The sequence below is a fragment of the Coenobita brevimanus genome, chromosome 72 (assembly GCF_032717465.1).
Source record: "Coenobita brevimanus isolate Jiangsu-jjx chromosome 72, ASM3271746v2, whole genome shotgun sequence".
Classification (NCBI taxonomy): domain Eukaryota; kingdom Metazoa; phylum Arthropoda; class Malacostraca; order Decapoda; family Coenobitidae; genus Coenobita; species Coenobita brevimanus.
In genome coordinates this window covers 42,790,820-42,804,105 of record NC_137025.1, presented here as the reverse complement: position 1 = coordinate 42,804,105, position 13,286 = coordinate 42,790,820, and the positions used below count along the sequence as shown (strand labels likewise).

The window sequence follows — 13,286 nt, the reverse complement described above, 5'->3', positions numbered from 1 at the left end:
AACGCTGTGTGTCCAGGCATCTCAAAATGATCGGATCTTGAATTTGGCTCTCTATTGTATTTTGTTTTTCTCTTGGAGGGAACTGTTACTGCGGGCTCATGGCCTTTGGTTCCTTCTTCCTCGCATTAAAAAAAAAAAAAAAAAAAAAAAAAAAAAAAAAAAAGAGCCCTGCACTTGCCCCATTGTATTCTCTAATGAATAATCAAACTTATATTAATCCTTGAATGACACAGAATTGTAGAATGTATTACTGTGTGGTAGATAAGAGTTAAAAATTACTCCTGAGCTTCTCAACATGTCGCTGTGAGAAAAACGATCAAAACTTCAACATCACTTCTGATTAGTTAATATAAAGTTAACTGTCTCTGTTAACTTCTTCACAAAAGGAGGTATCAGAGCTAAATAAAACTATCCGCCCATAGTTTCCCAACACTATCTATCTATCTATCTACAGCCAGATCCCTTAACTCCTTCTTTAACGAATTTCCGAAATGTGTACCCCCTTACTCAAAATTAAATGTCGGCAGTGGAACCGAATACGATCGTGAGTACTAGGGTACTCACGATCATTATAGGGGCCTATTGGGCTTCCTCTTCCTTGGTTTGGGTGTTTTGTGATCCTATGTGTGATGACATATGGCAATTTTGTCACTGATGCAACACTCCCCTGCCATATGCCCCTGCCATGGGGCATAGTTTTATGAAAATGACTCAGATATGTTGTGTAGGTCATTGTACCCTATATATTTTGAATTTGGTATATATAATGCCCTATAACATGTGATATAATATAGCCAGATAATGCTTCTTGGTAAGGGGACTGTCACTAGCTTAGCAACAGTGGTGGTACCGTGGGAAGGTGTGTGAGAGCACGCCATAGTCTTTTTCAAGCAGCCGAACGTGTCAGTGCTTTTGGATTTACTTCTGTGCCATGGTGTCCTACAGCAATGAATCTGACTTGGATAGTGACTTAGAAGTGTCTGATGATAACGAAACACAATCTGACATGACTGTGAGCGACTCTGAGGAGTACATGACTAAGAATGACGGTGAAGTGAGCGATAATAGTGGGGAAAGTGATACTGATTCTGGTATCAGTTTGGCCTTGAAGCGCATCACCCCACCCCCACCTACTTTTGACCTACCTGTCTCCTACCTCATTCTTCATGGATCTTCTTCATACTTACAAAGTAAATAATACAATCATTATTCTCCTCCCTAATCATTGATTTATATCTCTATCTACTATATTTATCTGTATATTGTATGTTTACTAAATCAGTTGGTTAGACATGTAATTTTGTCATGTACATTATTTTAACATATCATAAACACATCTCGTGGTCAATATCTTCTTACCAATACAAAAATAAATAATATAAAGCAAATAGAAACGATGTAATGATAAACTAAATACTACCCCACGAAAAAGACATGCCTGGGGGAAATTCAGTTTGCCAGGGGGGGTAGCTGACCAGGGGAGGGAGGGGATGCGGTAATGAAGGGGTTAATCCTGTAAGGGGTGGCCAGAACAAATGATGCTGTTGTGCTGGAAGGATTAATATGGTTTGTGTTCTAATTTGTTGCAATGAAAAGTCTCTCCTTAGCTACTGAAGAATCATCTAGCAGTAGTAAGAAAAGTAAAATGGCATTACTACCAAGAAGTTACTTACTAGTAGGATAACTAACATTAGGGAAGGCACATTGGGAATAAAAACTATCGCACATTACACAACTACATAAAAGAAGAAAAGCAATGCAGAGTGTAACTGATACAACTGGATAAATTTGCAGGGTTTTTGTTCAAAAGGGGAATTTAGCAGCAAGCTTCAAAATACAGCTACAAGCCAAAACAAGGGCAATCCTTCTAGGGATGCCAAACTAGTTACAGCTGTCCTGGGATGGGTAGGTGGGGTGGGAGGTTGGGAATAACTCCTTCACAGATCACAAGGATGAAACCCCAGGTGACCACATCAGTCAAGAGGTGGGAATACTATAAAAAAACGAACCCCACAGCCTCACCTTTACCTTCCATGAGTAACTCTTGTCCATGTGAGCCGACCAAGGTCTTGGAGAGGAAGGGGGCAAAATCAACCATTATTTCACGAAGTAGAGGTGACACGGACCCCAGTGCCATTTCCAGTTTTTGTGTGAGTGAGGCCTCGCGTGAAGGGGTTGGGATGGGGAGGTCCGAGTGCAAGAAGGGCTTGATATTTAAGTCCTCCGGGCGATGGCGCTTGACTGCAGCAACTGGATCAGGCATGTTGGATGGAGAAGACAGCACGGAGATCTGACCTGACATTTGAGGGTCAGGCTGTGCTAGTGTCTGTGGCGATGGGAGTGACTGAGGCTGCTGGTTTGGTAGCTGCTGTGATAACTGTGGCATCTCTCCCGTTTCGGTAACTCCATACACTGCAATGGAAATTATTACATCACCATCTCCTTCATAACCTCATTTTTCGTATTATAATGAGGTGTGTACGATCCAAACCTATGACCGCAACAATACAATAAGGTGGGCTGGAATCTTGTTAAACACATTTGCAGCTGAAGGCTTCCACAGCATATAAGTCCTTGCTATGAGATGTCTTATTTTTTTCCTGTAAGTCAACACTAACTTAGAGAAAAATACCTACTAAAGTTCTGTTACTACCTACAAAGATTATTGGCGGTTTTCTCCAACTTACAGTACTTATCTATCTACCTATCTTCAGCCAGATGCCATAATCCCATAAGGGGTAGCCATTTGTCTCTCAAATAGTGGTTTTACAGTGAGGGGCACAAACCCTCTGCCAACCCACTTGCTGAAACATAGGGAACATGTATGGAGTGGTTATATGGTTACCACCCAGTGTTGTAAATGGTCTCCTAGCTTAAAGGAAACTACTAGGCTTGTCACTCAATGTAAAGCCACCTGAAAAAGAGAAAAGAGTAATAATGACAGGAAAGATGAGGGAAATAGGACGAGAGGAGGGCAGACACAGAAAAAGAATGATAAAGATGAAGGAAGAAGCAGGCTACACTACATCCAGTGAGTCGCCACCACCTACGACAATGAAATTTACAGTACAACCTGCATTAAAAAAAAAAAAAAAAAAAAAAAAAAAATCCGACTTAGGCAGAGAAATGCTTGTAAAACAATACTGTATCTTGTGAATCACACAGTAACCCAACCTACCTGATTTTTGAGACTTTGCGTCAACTTCATCTGGCGTTGCATCATTGAGGTTGACATCCGTCCACGCTTCATCAGGTGGCGGTGGCGGCTGCTGAGTGGCAGCTGGTGGCGGTGGTGGCTGCTCCTCCCCAGCCTCACTACCCGCCTCACCAACATCAACACCCTGCAGTGACAGAAAGCCAGTGAGTGTGGGAAGATGGAGGTAGGATATGAAGCTGCTGTTGATATGCATGTTCGTGAATTACCACCTTAGTGTGGTGAAGGTTTTTTTTTTTTCTTTAGCAACTTATTTCACTTACCTCATCAGCAGAAAAAAAACAATGCTACAGCTCTACATCCCTTTCATACCTCTTCATGATCAGTATCATATTTGCCCTCATCTATTGCTACAACTCTGCACTAAAGATGGTAAGAAGGCAATTATAGACCATGTTAAGAGTGAAAAATGTAAAGTGGGTGAGAGAAGGAAAGCTAAAAGCTGCAAAAGGGTCCACAATGGGCAGAAAGTGATGTATCTTCTCAAAAAAAAAAAACATTTCCATATACTGTATAAGCAAATTTCTTCAATAGGGAGAAGCAAAACGGGAAATTTGTTAAATGATCATCAAGGAGACAACCCTTTAATACTGGAAAACAGTGCGTGCTGAGAGGAGACCCAACTCATAGGTTGGTGGAGTACTGAGGTTTTCATTCATTTGGGTCAAAAAAAAAAAAAAGTGAATTGAGCTAAGTGTGGTCAGAGTTTGTCATCATCATCATCATCACCATCATCATTATCTCAGACACCCTGCTTCTTCCTTGGAACCCTCAGACAGGGAATGATCATGACCAAAGAACTCCATTTTTATGTACTGTATATATGTGACGCTACAGTACATGGTGCAACCTTTTAGCCTATCAGATGGAGCCAGGATTCTGTGGAGTTGAATGATGAGCGAATGGAAGCATGGCCCATTTGAATTGGGCAAATTTTGGCTGTCTGGACACTGCTACTTCTCAACCCGCCTTAGGGTGGGAAAGGAGGTCCGTATGACGACGATGATGATGATGATGATGATGATGATTAACCAATCATATTTTTTTGTACTTAAATTAAAAAAAAAAAAAGTTCACAATAAAATATGCAATAGATTACTGCCACATGAGACCCATCTAAAGTCAAGAGCCTCCACTGGTACTATAAGAGAAATAACCTTGGTGATAGATATGGACAAAGTGCTAAGCATGAAAGGTTGAGAAATACTTCAACAGCTGTATGAAGGATAAGTGAATATAATATAAATTATTTAAGGTATTTCACAATTTAGCAACACAGTTGAAACACATGTACTGCATGAAAACCACATTCTCTACCTCTCTATCAGCTAATGTAGTGAAGAACAAGAATGAACTTAATTAATTCTTAGTAAATATAATGCCTAATACATAGCCTGGGTAACAAACATCCTTAAAAAACACCAATGTTTCTATGAACTTACCAACATCCCAGAATTTCCTGTTACTTGGCTAATGCTTAGTTTCTATAAATGTAATAATATTTATGAAATTAACATACAAGTAATTCTAACCTATTTTAGTTTATGCTGAAAACCTGAGTTTACACACAACAAAAAAAAGATCTATCTATCTATCTATCTATAGCCCGACGCCCTAATCCCGCAAAGGGTGGCCGCAGACAAAACGCCTCCAAGTCACTCTGTCACCCACCATTTCACTCCCCTCCCCCCAACTCACCCCCCCCTCCCTCATATACCTCTCAACTCCATCCCTCCACCTCATCCTCGGTCTACCTCTCCCTCTCCCTCCCTCCACCTCACCTACATACACCCTCTTAGTCAGTCTTTCATTCTCCATTCTCTCCACATGTCCAAACCACCTCAGTGTATTTCTCCTAATCTTTTCAACCACATCCACATCTACCCCACAACGTTCCTTCACTTCTTCATTCGTCAACCTGTCCCTCCACGTCACTCCACATGCTCCTCTCAAGTAACTCATTTCCACTGCTCTCACTCTTGACTTGTTCCCCTCTTGCAAGGTCCACGCCTCGCTTCCATACGTCAGGGTCGGGATCACAATACCATCATGCAGTGACTTCTTAACTTCCATACTCACCTCCCTATTTCTCATCACTGCTTCCAGTGTACCAACAACCTTTCTTCCCTGCTGTACCCTTTCACGTACTTCATCCCCCAAAGTTCCATCCTTACTCATCACACTACCCAAGTACTTGAATGCACTCACATTCTCCAAGAACTTAAAAAAAAGGGAAACATAGATTACATACTCCAGCAAAACTATTCAGAAGCCAAACATGCTTGCCTGCCTGCCACACTCCACCACCATAACCAAATACAAATGGCATGAAAAGGGAACATGTAACTTCAACACATTAGCAAATCTGAAAACTGTGGATGTAACACAACATACACGTATAAGAACTGTCAACATATTATGCAGTAATGTTGAACATTACCATCACATACTTAATGTAGATGTTCTTGTTAATGTGGAAAACATAATTACACATGCTATTACACACTATCATGGTCTGTGTGAGCACAGTACACATACAACACCAATATTCCATCATTGGATCGTTCAGCACCTCTTTTAATCCGACAAAATTACAAGAAGGCACTTGAAATTCCTGCGCCAGCCAGACAAGTTTACCAGGCAACCCCAAATAATGTTAAGTGTAGTACATGATCACTTGAATTGCTTACACTGCTTATCTTTGTGGTGATCCATGTATTCTGTCTGATTCTTAGCTTATTTTTGCTTATGTTTACCCCTATCTATGACTTCTAAGAAAGATGCAAGTGTCAGTGGTGGTATCATGCATCAACACCTGGGCAATGAGAAAGCTTGGCTTGGAGGAGTGGCTGGTTAGGGTGGTTATGGCCATGTATGTGGGTGCTCACACCCAGGTGAGAGTGAATGGAGATTTGAGTGATGAGTTTTCCGTGAATGTTGGTGTGCACCAGGGGTCAGTCTTGAGTCCCATGTTGTTTATCATGGTACTTGAAGCCCTTTCACGTGACTTTAGAAACGGACTCCCGTGGGAGTTGTTGTATGCTGATGATTTGGTGTTGACTGCAGAGAATGAAAGGGAGGCGGAGGAAAGGTTTAGGAAGTGGAGAGATGGTATGGGGCAAAAGGGTTTAAGGGTAAATGCAGATAAAACAAAAGTGATGATATCTAGGATTGGTGGTGGTACTGTCAAAGACGAAGGAGAGTGGCCATGTGCAGTTTGCCACAAGGGCGTGGGAAGTAATTCCATCTTGTGCGGTGTGTGTGATAAATGGGTGCATAAGAGATGTAGTGGTATCAGAGGTAGACTGCGAGATAATGCTGATTTTATGTGTACGGCGTGCCGGGGTGAGCAGGTGGAGATCGTCAGACGTGAAAGGATTGAACTTGCTGGTGAATCTCTTGAGTGAGTGGAAGAGTTTTGTTATTTGGGAGACATGTTGTGTGCTGGAGGTGGAGCTGGAGCTAGCTCTGTGGCTAGGGTGAGAAGTGGTTGGAAGAAGTTCAGGGAGCTCTTGCCTCTCCTGACATTGAGAGGGCTCTCCCTACGTGCTAAGGGGTCTTTGTATGCAGCATGTGTTAGGAGTGTAATGCTGTATGGCAGTGAGACCTGGGCAGTGAAGGAGGAAGACATTCGCCGGCTCAGACGTACAGAAATGACAATGATTAGGTGGATGTGCAGTGCGTCCCTGCGTCCAAGGCCTGAAGGGGCTGGGTTTACAATGGAAGAGTTGAGAGGTAGGATGGGACTGGAGTGTATTGGTGTTGTGATGAGGGGAGGTAGATTGAGGTGGTTTGGACATGTGGAGAGGATGGGGGATGATAATTGGGTGAGGAAGGTGAGAAGTGTTAATATTGGGGGTGGGGTTATGAGGGGTAGACCGAGAAAGACATGGGATGAGGTCATTAAGTGTGACCTTAGGGTTAAGGGACTGAACAGGGAGGCTGCAATGGATCGTGCAGCATGGAGAGCCGCCATTAGGTGACCAAGGCCGACACATGCAAGCATGTTGGAGCCTTTAAAAACGAAACGAAACGAACGAAACGAACACCTGTCTATAGTATTCTAATAGTCAAACCTCCTTGATCATGGTTAATTTGTCTGACAAACTACTGTACTGTTATGATGAAACCCCTTCGAATACCAAACAAAGCAATAAATGGAAATAAATGTTAGTTGGCTCAGGGTCCACGCTTTTACACTCAAGTTTTTGCCTAACATCTGAATAATAACCCCTGAAAAAGATTTGCAGAACTGGATCTGCACTGTTTACACAGATTCTGCTCCTCTCGATCATAAGCCAGACAACTGTTTTCTCTCATATTTCTCCAAACTAACTTTGTTACGATTTGCAGAACTGGATCTGCACTGTTTACACTGATTCTGCTCCTCTCGATCATAAGCCAGACAACTGTTTTCTCTCATATTTCTCCAAACTAACTTTGTTAGCCAGAATTCTGATCAATGAATTACGTCTGTGAATACAAAATTCTCACAAGTAACCATTCCTGACCATAAATTTCTGTTCCTGTTAATACGGCACTTCTCGTCACACTTCTTGTTCTTAGTAAGTTTACTCTTACATACCATAGCACCAATTCAGTTAATCTTGATTAATACCATAGTCAAATCAAAAGGTCATTTCCATCACTGGCATCTACTAAAACACTTTATAAGTGAGTGTAGTGCATTAAGTGTTATTATGTTTTGGGGTTGTTTGCGTGTGGAAGCCAGCTGCCACAAGACACACCACTGCCAGTGACTGATACATAACTAGCTACCTAGTGACTTACCTCACTGGCAGCCCATATATTCACATACATTTTCACTCGTGTCTGGTCATGATGGTTTATTAGCAGCTATTTGTGGATCTTTAATGCAGTAAGGCATTTTTATTATGCTAAAAACAAAAACAACAAAGCAAGTTAGCGGAAAACTGTTGAAAAAATTGGATTGTGGTGTTCCCATGCGGAAACTGTGCAACACATACGGTACTGGCTCTCCTACTGCTGATGATATAAAGAAACAAAGGGGAAAAAATACTGAAATTCTATGCAGACAGTGATTCGAATAACCAAATGAACACTAGGAAAACAATGAAAGATGTTAAGAGTACAGAGCATGAGCGAGAGATGGTGGAATAATTTTGAACGTCGTCAGATGATGTGGACTTGTCAAGCAGTTTGATAACGAACCAGGTTCAGTTGTTCCAAAATGAACTTAAATTAGAACATGAGTGTGGTAGCACCGAGAGATAGTGGGTCAGAGACATATTGCTGAATTACAGTATAATATACTGTATGTGACCTCTGTTGGTCCGAATTTTTATGTGAAATACCGTACATGGCCTCGGTTTGTCCAGCAAAACGGTTCTTCCAGCAAGGCTCTGGAATCAAGGGTGCCAGAAAACTGGTGTTAAGCCTGTACTTTATCTAACTGAGAAGACATGGATTAAAATGCAACCATCGGGAAATAAAACTGTTCATATTCCCTAACACAATCCAAGCTGAAATTACTGGATGTGCCTTCCAACGTAATTTTAACAAAGACTCTTTCATGTACTGTATAAATTTCAGCTTCTGGTATACAAGTAAAAGTATCAGGATGAAATTTAATTAATACAACAACATGAACACAAAAATACACAGTCAAGGTTGCAGAAAGATGAATACTGGACACAGCAAAACTTAATTTTATTCAGCAATGCTCTGAGTGCATGCTGTGTAGATGGTATGTGTGTGGCTGAATTCCATTCTAATCCCCAACTGCATTCCCTATTTTTCCATGCCAGTCCATTTCATCCCTCCTCCCCCACAATCATGTATAATACTAAATCACCACCATCATCATCATCATCATCCAATCCTACATTGCCCCATTAGGAGCGTAGAAGCCTGGAGCTAGGCAAGTTGGTCCTGACATTTAAGATGAGAGTGACCAGCCCCACTCATCCCTGAGAGGCATTACGTGAGCAGTAAACCCCAACCACCCCTTCGATATAAACCTTCACTGGCTCAATCCGATTGAAGCTCCGTAATTACCCACTAAACCACCAGGTGCCAAAATTTGGTTATATGGTTACTATCCAGTGTAGTAAATGGTTTCCTTGTGTACAAGAAAACATTTGGCTTGTCACTCAGTGTAGAGTCACCCACAGGCAGAAGGAAGAGGAAAGAATGAAGAAAAGAAAGACAGAAGAGGGAGTGTAAAGTCACCTGTAGGCAGAAGGATGAGGAAAGAATGAAGGAAAGAAAGACAGAAAAGGATGGAGGGAAAGAAGGATGGAGGAGAGGAAAGGGCTGACACCCGAGAGCAACACTACATCGAGCGAGTGGATTGCGAGTGCCCCCACCTAACACTGTAATACTAAATTATTGTTAATTTATTCACTTAATAATAATCGGTGACAGATGCCTTGCTTTCATCACCACCACCAATACAATTACAGTCAATATGATTCAATGCACTCTATGGTTCACTTCAACCTTCCTTGAGGGGTTCAGGATAAACTGCAGCTGGTTAGGCATGTCAACAGTTCTATCACTCCTATGCTGTTGTTATTTTTGTTGTTGTTGTTGTTGTTGTTGTTGTCCCAGGCTTGTCTGAACATGAACCTCGTCATTCAAGGCTGAAGCTGCCTACATCCTGCTGTCTATCTTCCTCCTTTTGGGTGAATAGGGAGGTTATTATTCATAAAGTGTAACCAGGAAGCTACACTGTCTGGTTATACAAGTGCCACCACACAAAGGCATCCCTCTCCATCGTAACACAGCTGTATAAAAATATAAAACCCACTGGTCTATGAGAATAAAAGGCTGGTATATGGGCGGGACAGTCAACAGGGGACACTGTCAGTATCATAAAAGTATTGGTAACTTAGTCCAAGAAGTAAGTCTGTCACCATACAGATGACTGCACACACTAGCAGTGATGATATCTTTCTGGATTAATTGAGTTCTGTGCATTGTATAATGCATATCATATGTGTGGCTTATCACACCACATCCACTGTTTTTTAAGGTTCTGGCAATACCATGCTGTGTAGGTGATAATCCATGTAAACAAACTTGCCATAAAAAGTGACTCAGCTGTATTCAACTGGCATCTGGTTCTGAATCCTACGAAACATCCAAATATTATGCACACTGTGTGACCACATTTACTTCAGAGTGTGATGAATAACACAAACTAACATGCAACTTTACTGTATGATGAGTCTTTATCTACTACAGTGCACTGGACCATAAGTTAAGTGCATTATGTGGATATAACTAATAAAAATTGAGAAGAAAAAAGAAAATATTAAATCTAGTGCTACACATTTATCCCATCCATTCTGTGCACCACTGTAGCTGTAATAGGATTTGCACAATGTTTTCACACACTTCAGAAAATTTCTGAAAAATCAGAATTTAAGGACCAAGTTTTTAGCGAATTATACATTTTGTTTTTCATATAATAAACAACTGAGCTGCTAATGCAGAAGATTTAAAGCATATACAATATAATGGATAAATTAACAAATTTAGATAAAAAGGACTAAGAAACTGAAAAAGTACTGTACAGTATAATAATTCACTTAATTTACTATTCAACATAAAATCCAATTACAGTACAGAGGCTGGACTTAAGACATTCAAAGCAACATCAATTAACACATATAAAAACCAGTGCAGCAGAAGCAATGTGCCAAAAATATATACAGTATATAAAACACATCACACGCCTAAGTCCGAAACTCCTTGAAAGCCAAAACAACAAAAGTAAAAATATGAAAACTTCTTGGGCGTCGGCAGGTGAGGGCAGATGCAGCAGATATCTCTTTGTTTACCTTTGGGGTGATCATGGAGGTGCGGGGGGCAGGCTTGGTTACCTTGGCCCCATACGCATTACACGCGTACTTGGGGACTGGGCCTAGTGTGTGGTTAGACTGGAGTGGGCAGCAAGGGAGGGACAGACAGGTTAGTGGTTACTGGATTACACTCACAAAGCACAGGTGAAAGTAAGGGTAAGTTTTATAATCTATCTCTCTATCTATCAACCAAACTTTTATAGTACCGCAAGGAGTGTAGTGGCTATGCCAATAAGGCCCAATCCAAACATTCAGAGCAAATGATCAATTACTTGCCTGAATCACTGAGTGGTATTACATTAACAATAAATTCTAACTACCCCTCTGATGTAAACCTTAATGGGTTACATATGGTTAACATCTACAATAATTCAATACTAATCTTTATCAAAACCAGCCTCATGGGTGTAAGCAGGAGAAACACTTGTACTTTACTCCATTAAGCACGGCAATACAAATATGTCTGTATTCTAGCCAGGGACTGCAACTAGAAAATTAGCTTACAGAAGATGCAGCAGACTAGATGTGTATCATCAAATTAAGTGAAGCGTTTAGTTTCAATCACCAATCTAGAATATTTCCTTCATCAATTCCTTTCAATGGGAGGGCATAATGCCACTTAACTGGTTTTCCAAACTAATATTCCGCTCTAATTCTTTGACAGATTATAACAAACTAACCACTATTTTCTTGCAATAAACCTAGAGCCTCCTCCATACTGCTGACACTTCCCTTATGTTATGTCTGGAGCTCTGATCATTAGCAAGTGCCAATACATGATCATCTAGTGAGGAAATACTGAAAACAGACAACCAACATCCCACAAACACACACACATAAACACACACACACTATACAGTGCTCAGTACCCTTCATGTGTTACAAGTACTGGAGTGCAGTTATTAGGCTGATGGAATTCAAACTCTGTGATAGTCACAGGGTTAAGACAAATTAATGGTGCCAGTTGTGAACTCACTAATAAATTACCATACACACTAATACTGTCTAATTACTAACATCTGACCGATTACCCATCTACTTCTATGTGATCTTTTGCTTCCTGTTTGATGACTCAGAAAAAAAAAAAAAAAAAAAAAAAAAAAAAAAAAGTACAGGCTGAAAATATTACAACCTTCTGGATGCATATTTCTCCACAAATATGTTCACCTACTAACTACCTCTTTGTACAAACATCATATAATCTGCTTTATGGAAAGCCAGAATCTGAATTTTGTTTCAAAATGTTTCTATACAACTATAAAAGCCATACAATATAAAAAACATGTAGACCAAAACCAATCTGAATGTGAATATAAAGAAAATTACACACACAGGCAGTCAAACCTGGATTCTGTTCTTATAATAACATGTAAAATCACAAGAACTACATATATTTGTACTGTATATTATCACACCTCATACAATTAAATGAAGTACTCACTGGATTGAAAAAGATCTATTTACAGAGCAGCATGCCTCTACCAATTTATAAATCTTACCAAATACTGACATAAAAGCTCTATATGCCAATTTAATGTACTGCTGAAAACTCACAGTACAGAAATTATACAAATGAAACACTAAAGGAAAAACTGAAACACCCACCTTTAGGGAAGGGGGTCCTGATGAAGCATTGGAACAGTGGTCAGATGCGAGGATGGAGGAGTTGTGTTGGTCCACCACTATCACTTCATATTCACCATCTTCATCCACCTCACCTGTTCGCTCTGTACCTTGTGGAACAGACAGTGGGTTAACCAGGTGACTAACAAGAGATAAACAGCCACAAGCTCAAAATTTACACTGCAAACGGAAAGAAAACTTGTGATACCAGTGTTTGTTAGATATGACCACTTTGCATCCCACATTATACAGGGCAGTCAGTGGGTGTTGTTGTCTAAGTGGTTGAATTTTTTTTTTTTTTAAGACACCCTTCAAGAATGAAAATATGGGGAAGAGAACAGAGTGTGGGGTACAAAGAGATGGGTAGGATAAGCTGAATTGTGATGGGGGTGGGAAGGGGGCCAAGAAAATAAATCCCGTAAATATGGATAGTGTAGAGTTCATTATCTAAGTGCAGTGGAGGTTTATTTCAAAGTTTTTTCCAACAACAAAATGAACATGATTAAGTTGTGTTGCTCTCATTTACTTCTTTTGATACTGGGGGCGCTCACCATCCACTCACTCGATGTAGTACTGCTCTCAGGTGTCTGCCCTTTCCT

The 13,286-nt window shown here is 40.6% G+C and overlaps 1 protein-coding gene across 1 annotated transcript in view; it reads right to left on the bottom strand.

Moving 5' to 3' along the window:
• Window positions 1-13,286, bottom strand: part of rg (A kinase anchor protein rugose) — a 488,645-nt gene that overhangs the window by 416,091 nt on the left and 59,268 nt on the right. Inside the window, exons 23-26 of the mRNA XM_080278156.1 lie at window positions 12,670-12,797; window positions 11,044-11,142; window positions 3,179-3,341; window positions 2,023-2,412 (exon numbers count right to left, since the gene is read on the bottom strand). Coding sequence (XP_080134282.1) covers window positions 2,023-2,412; window positions 3,179-3,341; window positions 11,044-11,142; window positions 12,670-12,797 — 780 coding nt within the window. The remainder of the gene's footprint in view (window positions 1-2,022; window positions 2,413-3,178; window positions 3,342-11,043; window positions 11,143-12,669; window positions 12,798-13,286) is intronic.